General features: G+C 37.6%; 3 protein-coding genes across 3 annotated transcripts in view; 1 reads left to right on the top strand and 2 right to left on the bottom strand.

Annotated features, from left to right (window-relative positions):
* osbpl6 (oxysterol binding protein-like 6) overlaps positions 1-14102 on the bottom strand; it is a 792463-nt gene that overhangs the window by 611451 nt on the left and 166910 nt on the right. The window lies entirely within an intron of this gene.
* scrn3 (secernin 3) lies at positions 1070-3704 on the bottom strand. Its single transcript, XM_037686968.1, has 7 exons — positions 3546-3704; positions 3238-3419; positions 2868-3067; positions 1865-2077; positions 1613-1775; positions 1346-1526; positions 1070-1252 (listed from the first exon to the last, which is right to left on the bottom strand). The coding sequence occupies exons 1-7, from the start codon at positions 3699-3701 to the stop codon at positions 1091-1093; spliced, it is 1257 nt and encodes a 418-aa protein (XP_037542896.1). The 5' UTR covers positions 3702-3704; the 3' UTR covers positions 1070-1090.
* On the top strand, positions 4417-12583 carry cir1 (corepressor interacting with RBPJ, CIR1). Its single transcript, XM_037686965.1, has 10 exons — positions 4417-4569; positions 4983-5077; positions 6717-6790; positions 6922-6935; positions 8947-9002; positions 9101-9149; positions 9680-9800; positions 10553-10659; positions 10922-11007; positions 11566-12583. Exons 1-10 carry the CDS (start codon positions 4498-4500, stop codon positions 12248-12250), a joined length of 1359 nt encoding a protein of 452 aa, XP_037542893.1. The 5' UTR covers positions 4417-4497; the 3' UTR covers positions 12251-12583.

Raw genomic sequence — 14102 nt, 5'->3', positions numbered from 1 at the left:
ACAGAGCAGATCATGCTCACAGCTTCTCGCATCCCTTTATAGTATTAAATGAGCAGATTTCATACACACATCTGTGGCCAAGTTCATTGTTAAACACAAATTTTTTTTTATTTTTTTTTATTTAGTCTTAAAATGGGCTGTAGACTAAACTGATGAAATCAGGAGCCTGCACTGTGATGTGTGGCTCAACAAGATAATTTACCTCAGTTCTAACAATAAGTGTTCTTAAAATATGAGAGTATTGTTGCATTAACAGTAACAGGTTCACTCTGATCATTTCTTAAATACTTACTAAGTCACTGGAAAATTATAACTTTGGATGTGAATGTAGTTTGTGTATACCTTTTTGAATGTCGTCTTTACTTGCTCTCAGGATGTTAACTCTGGAAACATTGAGGTTAAAACTGCCACACAAAGTAGCACACTGGCAAAACAATTTACTAAAAATGCACAACTGTAATTATAGTCTGATCTACTGTGCCTTATTGATGTGACAGCCATTTATTTACAGATTCATAACGGTGTTGCTTTCAGCTTGTATAAGTGTGTTTTTTTTCTTAATCGTCTTGTGTTTAAAAAAAAATGCTGTTCTTGAGACAAATATGCAGCTCCAGGTTTGTGTGTGATTTAGACATTTAATGTCAGCACCACTATGTGTGATACAAATTATCAGGGTTTGTCAGTTCAGATAACTTAAAACAAAAAAAACACGGTGACCTTGTTTTGTAGTACAGTAACACTGTGTGTATGTGTGTACTGGAAGATTCTCTCCTTGAATACTTTCATTAATAAAAAGTTAATGCTGCTATATGTGTTAGTAAATACAAATGAAAAGGTGTTTTTTAAAGGTGATCTTTTAAGAATTGAAAGTGTTGGTTTATATAGTAGTGCAATCTAACCTGCATCATTCTGTCAAAGGCTGCACACGTATATTGCAGAATAAAAAAATCCCAAAAAATCAACTGTTTATTTTCTATATCGTGCAACACACAATTCGTAAAACATTTGAATCAATGTTTATTTGATAAAAGACAGACTAGTCCATTTTTTAAAATCTGTATCTTCTTGCCGAGTTAATGGATGTGCCATCTCATGATTTGCTGTAAACGGACATCTCTTTCTGCACAGAATTAGAAAACAGCTTCACCAAGTGGTCCGGCTCCTCGATGCCTTGTTGGAGAATCTTCTCCATCTCTTTCATCATCTCTTTCTCTAGCTGCCTCATACCTTCTGTGATCTTCTGTCCTCTGTCCTGCGAAGAAGAGGAAAAAAAGTATAAATCTGAGTACATTTCTGGTAGATGCCAAAATAAAACAAACCATAGGCCTGAATAAATTTGTTAAACCTTGCAGGATTCCATTATAGCTGCAACAATTTCATGTTTGACAAATAACGGATGTTTGCGGTCGGGTTTGCTCTGAAAGCGAGGTTTTTTCTTCACTGGATCATCTGAGCCAAAGCTGGGGGAAGTCGTGTCTTTCAGCGGATGAGCGTTTTTCACAAAGATGAACGGTTTGAATACTGACCTATTGAACCAAACGAATAAATAAGTGTGTCTTTAACTCCCGTCTTATTTAATTTGCAGAATGTTTTCTGAGTTGAAGTGTGGCACCTCTCAGGGTCTGGAGTTGCTGTAAAGTAGTGAACTCCTGGCAGAGCAGGGTCTGTCGGGATCACAGACACCATACTTCCCGTCGTCATAAACATCCCCTCCATGTTGATGCCGCTGTCTTTATCCCGCAGGATATCCATCATTGCTTCTGCAGTCATGTGACCTTCAGCAAGCAAAACAAGCAGCAGTAACGTATCTTATTTTTTTCTGATACAAGTTCAACTCTCCTTAATGATGTCAGAGTTCACCAACCGTTTCTCTTTTCTAGCAGCGTCTTCCCCTCACAGTATCGACTCCCAGCAGACTCTATTCTGGCTGTCGTCAAATAGGAATAAACCGTAGCAAAGTTGAACTCTGTGTTTCCGTCCCACCAGCCCTTGCTTTGTGCATATCCTCTCATTTCTGGATGCTCCTTGTCTATCTTGGTTGTTATCCCATACTGGTTTGAGATGTTGCGATATCCACCTTGAAAGTGTACAAAACAAACTGTTATTCAGTAGCAATCAGAAGCAATGTGGGAATGAAGTGTTTCTACATTCATTCAACTTCCACCATAGTTTACTTCAATACTGGTAATAAGCAACAAAAGCATAAAGTAGAACCTAAAGGCACAAGTATTATAATAAAGGTTCGGTCAAGCAGCTATACTAAAACCAATGTAAAGAAAACACTTAGCTCAATCAAGCTTTTAGTGTCAATATTGAGATTTTAGTATTTTAAATTAAATTCTTTGGATTCTAAATGAAAAATAAAAATGAAAGTGCTGCCATCTGGTGGACAAACTATGTACATATTTTAAATTAGTTTGATTTTACTCAAGTTTATCTTCCAGTTTTTTTCTCTCTTTTAAGGCTGATTATTGTGACCTATCAGTTTAATATATTTTAATTTCACTTTCAGGTTCTGAGTCTCAGAATCAAAGAATTTGAAAGTGGTCAACACTTCATATTATGGATTGGACTTGCCCTATTTATATCCCATTTCTTTGTAATTTATCAGCCTCAAAATGCTAAAATATCTTTGCGAAACCAATGTATAAAAAAAGGATTTACAGTGATTTACTTATGGTATCCCTCTGAAGTCCTGGATTTATATAATTTAAAAATGGATTTAGTTTTTGTTCATTACGCTTTTAAATATTCTTATTTTAACTACTGTTCCTGAACTTTTTGAAAGTAACAGATTAATTAATACATACACTGCAGGTGTATTAAGTGTTATTTAACCTTGTGTACTACTCCATTCCTTTGATTACCTTCCACTCTTTCTGCTGCCCAGTACTTCCCTGACGTTTCCAGCACCCAGGCTTCCTTCCTGTCTGAGACAAGGAAGCTGTTGTGGTAGGTGAAGTCACATTTATCCTCCATGCATGATCCTCCCTGACCGTACCTCCCTAACAGCTCGGTGATGACATCCACAGCTTTCTCAGCTGTGTTTGCTCTCTCAAGTCCAAGCCTGGAAAGTTTTCCCAAAATAACTCAGAACAAACAAATAAATAAATAAACAATCAAAAGAACATGTAAATTGTATTCGTCAAGCTGAATGTGGTGAAGCCTTAAACAAATGAAATGCCAGATGATTGATCTTACCTGGCCAGATATGAAATGCCAGATGATTGATCTTACCTGACCAGATCCATGCCAAGCAGGGCCTCTTCCCCGTCGGCGCTCTCTCTGCCCCACACTGCCTCATTTCCAATGCACACTTGATGCTCATTTGCACCCATCTCTGCCCCCCACAACCATGCTGGTCTGCTCAGCACAACCGCATAAGTGTGGGCAACCTGCTCAATCTCTATGTATGTACACTTCGAATACAAAAATAACAAAACACAAGAAGAAGAAAAAACATAATAGTTATGAACTGGTCTCCTCAGCTAGAAGCAGTGAGGAAAATTAAAGGTTAGTGACTAATGACAGGCTGTGTCACCTACCTCAAGCTTCTCATCTGGATCATAGTCCCTGGCAGGAAAATACACAACCTCTTGGACTTCATCACAGGGTCTGTCCGAGTTTTTCCCAAAGATGATGCGTTGTCCCTCAGTGGAGGGAGGGAGAGCCACAAAGGTGTCACAGGAGGAGGGGTGCATGTCTGTCACCAACCAGCTGGAAGACACAAATATACAAGAGCGACTTTGGGCACAGATTTTAGGCTATTTCATCAAAAAACAGACATGAACTCTAATAACTCCACAGTGTGGCATATAAATGTAATGTTTATTATGGTGTGCCCGTATCTAATAAACCTTAGCTGTCTCCTGAGCGCTGTCAGTATCACTTTTTGTTCTTGTTTGTTTCTTCAGTTCAGTTCCCTGACACGGAAGTAGTCCAGTCACGTGACAAAATTGTCGTCAGTTTCCTCTTTGTAAAGAGTCATATAACTATATATATTTTTAAATGATCATAATTGTTATTTCAATCATTAAAGTGTGGCTTGCAAATAGGATATTTTTTGCAAAAAAAAAAGTCGTATCAATATTATATATTTTTTCTCATATAAATTGCATTTTTATAATCCTTTAACTCTAACAACAGTGTTAATATTGTTGTGTTTTATGAATATGATGAATATTTTTCTAACTATGATTGTATTTACATATATTTTTTACGTTCGCCGTTTCAACTGTTTTGTTTAAAGTCGGAAGAAGCTGCGGTAGTGGGTCTGCTCCTTTCCGGAATAACGACACATCACCCGGCTAAAAAAAAGATAACTGGCTGTTAAGGGGTTTTTCCTTGAACGTTGTGAGTCTTTGAAATGGAGCGCTAACTCCGCCTACACGGTGCGCCGCCGCGTGCGACGGAGTATGAATGCTGTAAACCCCGTGGTTCCTTCAGGTCGCTGTTGCTCTGCGTATTTCACTCTGTTAACAATATTTGTTGTCAGTCATGGGGAAGTCATTTGCTAATTTTATGTGTAAGAAAGATTTTCATCCAGCTTCGAAGTCAAATATAAAAAAGGTAAGCGCTAATTAACAGTTATCTTTACTATGTTTGAGGCAAAACGGCTTTCGTTTAGCTAGTGTTAGCTGACGAGCTATGCTAGCTGCTGCTGCCAAACAAACCCTGTTCATTTGCCAGATACATTTAACGAGTAAATAATCACTGCCCCATGTCTACCCATGTCTTAATTATGTTCTGTATAAACCAAACAGTGTTATAAAAACTAATGAGTATTGTACGAGTCTAGTTTCTTATGTTCACTATTTGTGTCATGTACACAAGACAAGTACCGTCGTTTCCTTTAGTTTAGGTGTAGAGCTGTAGAAGACCAAACGTAAAATTATAGCATAGTTAAGCTGATATAGTAATAGTCGATTTTGTATGTAGAATGTGTGTTTTTAACCATCCCAATTTTATTTATTGTGTTGTAGGCATGGATAGCCGAACAGAAACTGACTTTCGAGAAGAGGAAGCAAGAAGATCTTATGCAGGCATACCTGAAAGAACAGGACACTTACAACAACAGGTCTGAAAAAAAGTATACTTGGTTAAGAAAGTTACTTTCACTGTGTTTTTATATAGCTATCATAACACCTAGCTTATTTAAATCTATTTTAAGTGACGTCAGATATTGTAAAACTTGTTTTCATTATTTCCCGTGCTTATTTTAGCAATAAGACTACATGCTGATGAATCTTGTACAAACCGGATTCCAAAAAAGTTGGGACATTAAACAAATTGTGAATAAAAACTGAATGCAATGATGTGGAGATGGCAAATGTCAATATTTTATTCGTAATATAACATAGATGACAGATCAAAAGTTAAATCTGAGTAAACGTAACATTTTAAAGGAAAAATATGTTGATTCAAAATTTCACAGTGTCAACAAATCCCAAAAAAGTTGGGACAAGTAGCAATAAGTGGCTGGAAAAAGGAAATTGAGCATATAACGAACAGCTGGAAGACCAATTTTTTTTTCATTTTCATTTAGCCTTTATTTATCCAGGTTAGTCTCATTGAGCCACGAGAACTCATTTTCAAGAGAGACCTGTTTAGGGAGCACATGGTGGGGGTTAAGGGCCTTGCTCATGGGCCCAGAGTGGGGCGAATGAGGGTGGGGGCAAGTGTGGGTGTTTCACCTACCCCACCCTCACTTAATTAACACTAATTAGGTCAATTGACAACATGATTGGGTATAAAAAGAGCTTCTCAGAGTGTCAGTGTCTCTCAGAAGACAAGATGGTCAGATGAGTCACGATTTTAAGTTCTTTATGGAACACTGGGACGCCATGTCATCCGGACCAGAGAGGACAAGGATAGCCCAAGTTGTTATCAACGCTTCGTTCAGAATTCTGCATCACTGATGGTATGGGGTTGCATGAGCGCTTGTGGCATGGGCAGCTTGCATGTCTGGAAAGGCACCATTAATGCAGAGAACTATGTTCAGGTTCTAGAACAACTTGTGCTCCCATCTAGACGTCATCTCTTTCAGGGAAGACCCTGCATTTTTCAACACGATAATGTCATACCACATTCTGCAGCAATCACATCATCATGGCTACATAGGAGAAGGATCCGGGTACTGAAATGGCCAGCCTGCAGTCCAGATCTTTCACCTATAGAGAACATTTGGCACATCATAAAGAGGAAGTTGTGACAAAGAAGGCCCAAGACGATTGAACAGTTAGAGGCCTGTATTAGACATGAATGGGAGAGCATTCCTATTTCTAAACTTGAGAAACTGGTCTCCTCTGTCCCCAGACGTCTGTTGAGTGTTGTAAGAAGAAGGGGGGATGCCACACAGTGGTAAAAATGGACTTGTCCCAACTTTTTTGGGATTTGTTGACACCATGAAATTTGGAAACAACAGATTTTTCCCTTAAAATGATACATTCTCTCAGTTTAAACTTTTGATCTGTGATTTGTTTTATTCTGAATAAAATATTAGATGTTGGCACCTCCACATCATTGCATTCAGTTTTTATTCACAATTTGGTTAGTGTCCCAACTTTTTTGGAATCCAGTTTGTAGATATGTTCCTAAAACCTCTGTCAAATTCACATTTTTACAAGAGTAGTCAGTTTGTTTACTTAGTAATATGCTGCAATGGATGGATGCATGGATTTAGAGAAATTTTCAACAAGTTGTTTTCTCATCTGCAGGCTGTTGATGGGGGATGATCGTGTTAAAAATGGCCTCAATTTTATGTATGAGGCTCCACCTGGAGCATCGAAGGGTAAATTTCTTGCACAACTCAACTCTGACTTCTACAAAATATCAACTCCATTGATTTTTAAGGTCACCCTATTTAAATATTAAATACATGATCTGTTCTTTTCCTCACCATATCCTGCTTCTGACTTGAAGAGGAGAAGAAGGAGGTAATGTAGAAAAATAATTAAACTTTAATCCTCAAACAAAACTGCTAGAGCTCTTGTGTTAATCGTGGGCTCTCAGAAAGCCTGGAAAATAAGTTTTGTTTGTAAATGTTCATTTTGTTATTATGGTTATCAATGTTTATGAACTGCAGCTAATAACTGCAGATAGAAAATAGTATTTCTGATGGGAATACATTTAAATGAACATAAATTAAATGTCCATGTCATATTAAAAAAAAAAAAAGTAAAAACAAAACGGTTTGACTTCTGTTTTGAAGCTGAAGATGTTTCTTCCCATCTGGGAGGCTTTATCAATTCACAAATGAATGGTGTGTGTGGACTTCCAAGCTTTATAGAACTGCATGAGAGGCCTGGTTGTGTAAGCAGCTGCAGATTAGACTAAAACTACTTGTCCCTCTAATGGAGACTCGTTAGGCTCTTTGTCTGCCTGGCTCATGAGAGATGTTTTGATCACCTGCATGAAGGTGTGAATTGAAGAGGAGTTGACCTGGAATCAGGCCTAATGCTGCATTGTGTTTGTTTCTTCTTGATTGATGTAAATGGCTTCCTTCAACACCCTCTCAAACCATATTTATTCTCTGTTTAAAATATGAACATTTTGGTCCTCAAAAGAGTGTGTCTCGTCCTTGAGGTGTAGGTGGACTGCTGAGCTGCTCTCCGGTTGAGCCATGCGTCTGTGAACAGGTTGTTTAGTTTCTCCAGGAGAAGTCTGAACATTCGCTGCACTGACCTGCAGACACCACACTGCTCAGTTTGGGTTTGGGGGTTCTGTCCTTGGGATGGACCAGCCTCTGTCTGAAGGTCCTGTTGGGTTTAAAATGTACCATGATGTTGTGTTTGGAGGAAATCCTTCCGAGTATTTCAGATATTCCAGCAACATTTGGGATGACGGTGTTTTAGTGTCGTCTCTTTTCTCTGTTCTGTTCTGCAGTGGGGGGGGGTTTTCTCCATGTTTTTTTCATTTATTCATTCATTTAAATAAACAAAATAAACAAAACAAATTCATCAAAAAGACAAAGCATTGAATGAAAAGGGTGCAGACAGAAGAAAAATATTATTATAATATCTGCCCCTTATTTAAAAAAATAACTACAAAACGAACAACAACCTACACTTGAACAATCTCCAAATTGAAAACAAAAAACATCAGACATCCTTCACCTGGCACCATGCCTTCCCAACAACGTTAACTTAATCATCTTTTTAAACATATAAATTGTTTTTAGAATTTTTTATGGTGATATCGAGGCAATTCCACAATCCTGTTCTATCTAGATTCTATATCTAATCCTATCCTGATTTTTGATTTGTTTGCTAATTTAACGACGGCTCATTTAGGATATCCACAGGTTTGGAGAGCTTCTTTCATGCGTTTCTGTTCCTTCTGTCTTTGTGTGGACATGTTCGGGCTGGTGGTGTAAAGTCCTGATGACAGAAAGTTTGTGTTCCAGCGGGTGGTGAGAGTCAAGCAGAAGGTTCTGATCTGTGCGAGTAGGTTTCCCGTGAATTTCAGCATTGAGGTTTCCATCTCTTTCCACGTTCACCAAATGGTCCAGAAAAGGCAGCTTGTTGTTGTCGTCATCCTCTCTGGTAAACTTGATGTTGTTGTCCACAGAGTTGAAGTGTCTGCTGAACGCTTCTACTTCTTTTGCAAGGATTTTGACACAAGTGTCATCCACAAACGTGAACCAGTGTCTGTGTTGTTCCCCTGACAACACCGGGGATGACATGTATCCCCTGTCATATGTTCATCGTGTATGCATAAAACAGTTTAAAATGTATGCTTTAAAGTTTTCTATTAAGAATTATGTAGATTATGACAGTCTCCTAACAGTTTAAAATGTTTGTTGACTGAGTTATTGTTAAACACCCGACTGTGGAAATATCAGCTAAAATAGCACTTGTTATTTCAGAGCCTGGTGGGTTTTTTTTTTTTTTTTTTGTTGTTGTTGTTGGTTTTATTAAAAAATTATTTAAAATGTTTGTTTTTCAGGAGGGAGGAGAAGAAGAATACAAATTTGAGTGGCAGAAAGGAGCCCCTCGAGAAAAGTAAGTGGTAGATTTTATCATTCAATGTTTGAGTTGTCTGAAGTCAAAATTTCTATTTTTTTTACGTCTGACCTAATCGTTTTATTTTTCTCTTGTAGGTATGCAAAGGATGACATGAATATTCGAGATCAACCCTTTGGAATCCAGGTAATTATTTGCCTTTGTATACACACACACACACAAGGTAAGGTTAACACTCGGCCTCAATAATTAAACTGGATTTAATGAAGTTGAGGATACTTATTTTGATATCAGAATGTTACAGGAAAAAGTCTCGTAATGCTTGAACCACATGTGCACATGAATAGTTTTGGGTTTTTTTGTGTGTATGTGTGGACTCTTTTTTTTTTTAAGGATCAAGACAATAAAAGTGAACAACAATATACTTTTAATGATCTCCTGTTTATTGACAAATCAAAACCGTGGCTTTTGCATTTTACCTCTACATGTTCAACCTTGCAGAGCAGAACTAGGACACAGGAGCAGCTTATCTTTTCAGACCTGAAGCGATGTGTGCATGCATTTCATTTTCAGGCCTGTTGCAAAGTCAGCTGTGAACTATTTAGATAATAAACTTAAAGTCTAAGTCAGTAATAAAAAAAAATAGTTAAAATCTTTATTGCTATATATTGACTGTGTATTTGTTGTTTTAATTTTTTTGTGGTTTAATTCCTTAGGTGCGCAACGTGAGATGCATCAAGTGTCACAAGTGGGGTCATGTGAACACGGACAGGGAGTGCCCCCTGTTTGGACTGTCGGGCATCAATGCTAGCTCTGTGGCCTCAGAGGACACTGCAGGTATATATTATATCTGTTTAAAGCAATTTAGAATGTTTTCCATCAGTTTCATTTTTTAAGTGTTTTATTTGTTGTTATCTATGCAAATTTATAATATAAAATAAAAAACTTTTAACTGTCAGAATTAACTTCGGTGCCCTTTTATGTACACATTTTATTTGAATGTTTTTTTGTCATGAGCAATAATTAAAGGTAAAATAGCACAGATATAAGAGTAACACTGTCGGTGATAAATTTTGATGAAGGGCTATATGTATTCAATAAACTATGATTTCTCAATAAATATTTATTTATGATAAGTGTTTCTTTTAGCAGGATTCAGAATGTGGAGCGTCGAATAGCTCGTTTGTTGTAGCAGCTTCTATCTGTCGAGCTTTTTTCCTACAGTTTTTCTGCTCAGCCTTCAGCTCCAGACCTGGAGCTGATTCTGAGTTCTGCAATCAGCCAGTTGAGTTGTAAAGTAATAATGTTTACCCTGGGAGAGTCCAGTCGGTGGGGTTGATGGTGGAGTGCTGTAATGGTCCCCCTCCTGTGCTGGGAGAAAAATAAGTAATTATTGTGTATTCTGATTCCCCTAACTGCCGCTTTGGCAGAGAATGATATTGTATGATTTGCTCAGCCGGAAGTGGAGTGAGTTGATTTGATGTCCCATTCTGTTAACAAAGCCGCCTGTGAAATTCCCACTGGGGAGATAGTGGATGGTGTGGGCTCGACATCAATGGGACTCTGAGGCTGTGATTTGTGCCCAACAGGTCCGTCGATGCACCCCTCCGAGTTAATGGCCGAGATGCGAAACAGTGGGTTTGCCCTGAAAAAATGTGTCCTTGATAGGAATTCTACTGTTTGTGATCCATCACAGGTAATTGTCTGTCTCAGTGTCATCGCGGTGCACATAAGACAATATACAAACACACATACTACCCTTAGCGTTGGGCTACCCTTGAGAAAGAGAACGATGAAACAAAAGCTGTGGTAGACTACATGACGTGCATTTTCTGAAATGTGTTATTGGCGTAGCCGACGTCAAACAGATGTGGAAAAAAAGTATTTTCAACCCTCATCAGCTGGTGCAGTCGTTCATTTTGGTTCTGAGTATTGTCCATGTTTTATACTTTTAACAGGAATATGTTGCCAGTGAAGAAGAAGAAGATCCTGAGGTGGAATTTCTGAAGTCTTTAACGACTAAACAAAAACAGAAACTCCTCAGGTAATTACACTAAATGTTTATTTATTTTATTATGTCCTGATTTAAGTGGATAACGCTGAAATGTAAATATTGACATATTTGAATATTTCCTTTTTAATAGGAAAATAAATCTAAATATCACTGTAATGTTTTGTATATATTTTGTGGAAAAAATTGAAAGAAAATAAAGCTTGTATAGTAAACGCATCACATTGTTACTGCACATTTCTCCATCATTACTTACCGTATAATGTACATTTATTCTAAAAGCTTTAAGTACTGAAACTTGATCAACATGGCATTGTCAGTATTGTAGAGGATTGCAATTAATTGCGGATATAAACATGCCAATCAATTTTAATATTTCACAATCACATACACCTCCATTGCCATAAAATCCTACAGATGATTTATTTAATTGAAGACCAGGCTAGACACGTGGAAAGAGTTGTAATGAGAAGAAAAATTATCTCAGCTGACAGTTTGCAATAAAATAAAACGCAACTTTGTTTTGTTAAGCTCATGTATCTGTTGTGCTGTTAAAATGTTGATCTAATGTTTCCTCTCTTGTTTACAAAGAAAACTGGACCGGTTAGAAAAACAGAAGGGAAAGAAAAAGAAGAGCAAAAAACAGAAGAAGAAGGGCAAAAAGAAGCACAAGAAAAAGCAGGATAGCAGTGAGAGCTCGAGTGAATCGTCCGATGCCAGCAGCGGCAGTGATAGTGACTCGGACTCAGACAAGGGCAAGTCCAAGAGTCAAAGGAGAAATAATAATAAGAAGAAAGAAGATTCCTGTCGGGATAACAGCTCTGACAACGAGCGGCGAATCAAGAGTCAGAAAAAGGCCTCCTCTCACAGGAGCAGGTCACCGAGCCCCCACGCTGGACATAAGCGGCCTAAAGAGGAGTCTGGAGATTATAGACAAAGAAGGACAGAGAGGCGAAGGAGCTGGAGTCGGAATCGCAGCCCCGAGAACAAGATCACGGCGGAGGGAGGTCAAGAGAGGAGGAGGTGCGACAGCAGGGGCAGCCAGACAGCCAGCAGCTCCAAGGATGGGTTGGACAGAAGTGGAAGCCGTGAGAGAGGCAGGCAGGACCGAGGTAAAGACAGACGTCACAGCGGAGACGGTGAGCGGAGCAGAAGAAGCACAGAAGGAAACAAAGGCAGGACAGCTGAGAGGAGGAGCAGAAGCAGAGAGAGGAGAGATGAAAGAGAGGACAGGCGGAGGAGCAGGAGTAGAGACGGAAGTAGAAGACGGCACTGACATTTTATTTTTTCATTTACTTTTTCCTCTTTTAATCCAAAAGCAAAACTAGCTGCATGAAACTGATGCTTTTGTTTTTTGTTTAATGACTTTGAAATGTTAGAAATTCTGTTGGATCTGCTTAAAATGTTGCAGGACAGATGGTGTGTCGGTCTCACTTCCCTCCAGCAGGGGGCAGCAGTGAACAGCAAATACCTGCAGCTCCGGGTTCTGAAGGGATTTAATCCTGAGTAAAAATATATAAATCAATTACCATTAGAAACAATTAGCCGCTCATCTGTTTATAGAGAAATGTTGAGATTATTTTCACTCAGTGGATCAAAAATATGACGAGCTGTCTTTTTTTTTCTTATATTTTCCCGTCATTGTAATGTAAAAATTGATTGTGCTTAAAAAAAATAAAGGTTTTAATTTCTGCAAAAATTTTAAACATTAGTATTTGTATTTATTTATTTGACAGAATTATTGCCTGACATTTTAAATTAAATTGTTGAAATTTATTTTAGTTTGAGAGGCTTTGAATACAGGTAAGATTAATTTTACTCAAAATATTTATGGACATGTTTTATAAGCAAATAATTTCAGACAAATTAGGGGTTTGCTGACAAAAGGACATTTTGTGTGTTTTGCTTCCATAAAATTAGACTTTTACCGCTTTAAAGCCCAGTTATTATTGACAATAAATACATTTATTTCTCTGTAAAAAATAAAAAAAAACATTTACAGAGTAAATAATGCTGGCCTTTGTATTTATTTATTTTTGCTGATTTATTTTCGCGTGATGTAAAAACTATTTTATATTCAATTGTATTTGTAATTGATTTTATTTGCCGTTATTCTGACATTTGAAAAACTCGTTTGTTTTATTTAAAACGGGGAAAAAAAAACAGCATTTGTATTTTGAAAATGTCATGATTAAATTTGACAACAAAAACAGAAAATTGTCCATTTTAGCTTGAGCGTTTCTTTTATATATATTTATTTTAATAAATATAAATTGAAGGCATAATGCTTTTTTTTTTTTTAAACAATTTGTCACTTTTTTTTTTTGCTATAGCTTTTGCACAAAAGGAAATGAAAATAATTCCCCCTCTATTGCCTTCTGCTCAATTTAACATCCTCCTTTAAAAGAAAACAGCTGTCTGAATGAGATGCTTTTCCTTGACGTGTTCCCGCTCCCCTGGATTCACTGTAATTATTATTCTCCCCTTTTTTCCCTGGGAGTCGGACGCTGCACTGGGTAAGCACAAAGAAGTCGGAGAGCATCCTTGAACCCTTTCAGTGAGGGGCCACTGATATTCAAATAACACGCAGGGGCCATTTGACTGCGCCGCGCAAAAAGCATTTAAAACCAACATTTGCATTTGACTTTTTGGCCCTTATTTTTCTGAGGTGGAAAAAAACTCTTCCTCTACTTTGTGGTTTCTATAAATAATAATAATAAAAAAAGCATCCTTATTCTGCGATTGGTATGCAAATGAAAGCAGTTAATTTGGACAATTAGAATAAATATTCAGGGACCTTTTTGCCATAGAGCCCCCCCCCCCCCCTCCCAGATAAAGTGAAAGGGAACAATAGATGTCTCAGAGATCAATTAGATAGTTGATAAGACACGAATCCCTAATCGCAAGTACAAGACGCATGGGGGACAACGTGCTCCAAGTCATAATTAATAACATTTAACAAGGTTTTCATTTGGCCATGAAATGTCTTTTTTTGGGGGGAATGAAACATGAATTTATTCCATTGAGGGGGAAAATCAAGCTATTTAAAAGAAATAAAACAAAAACATTGTAAAATAAATGCGCAAATAAATGTCAGATTAGAAGAAAAAAATGTCAAACCTACACAC

The sequence above is a fragment of the Nematolebias whitei genome, chromosome 13 (assembly GCF_014905685.2).
Source record: "Nematolebias whitei isolate Nwh7 chromosome 13, NemWhi1, whole genome shotgun sequence".
In the NCBI taxonomy this organism is placed as follows: Eukaryota; Metazoa; Chordata; class Actinopteri; order Cyprinodontiformes; family Rivulidae; genus Nematolebias; species Nematolebias whitei.
This window is presented reverse-complemented; position numbering and strand designations above follow the sequence as displayed.

What these genes read in the sequence shown, in the direction of transcription:
- scrn3 (XM_037686968.1), bottom strand. Translation starts at nt 3,701, where the DNA reads ATGCACCCCTCCTCCTGTGACACCTTTGTGGCTCTCCCTCCCTCCACT. An exon ending in GCTGCTAGAAAAGAGAAACG is followed by an intron (nt 1,776 to 1,864) that starts GTTGGTGAACTC and finishes TGCTTGCTGAAG; the next exon opens with GTCACATGACTGCAGAAGCA. An exon ending in GCAACTCCAGACCCTGAGAG is followed by an intron (nt 1,527 to 1,612) that starts GTGCCACACTTC and finishes TTGGTTCAATAG; the next exon opens with GTCAGTATTCAAACCGTTCA.
- cir1 (XM_037686965.1), top strand. Translation starts at nt 4,498, where the DNA reads ATGGGGAAGTCATTTGCTAATTTTATGTGTAAGAAAGATTTTCATCCA. An exon ending in AAAGGAGCCCCTCGAGAAAA is followed by an intron (nt 9,003 to 9,100) that starts GTAAGTGGTAGA and finishes TTTCTCTTGTAG; the next exon opens with GTATGCAAAGGATGACATGA. An exon ending in CAAAAACAGAAACTCCTCAG is followed by an intron (nt 11,008 to 11,565) that starts GTAATTACACTA and finishes TTGTTTACAAAG; the next exon opens with AAAACTGGACCGGTTAGAAA.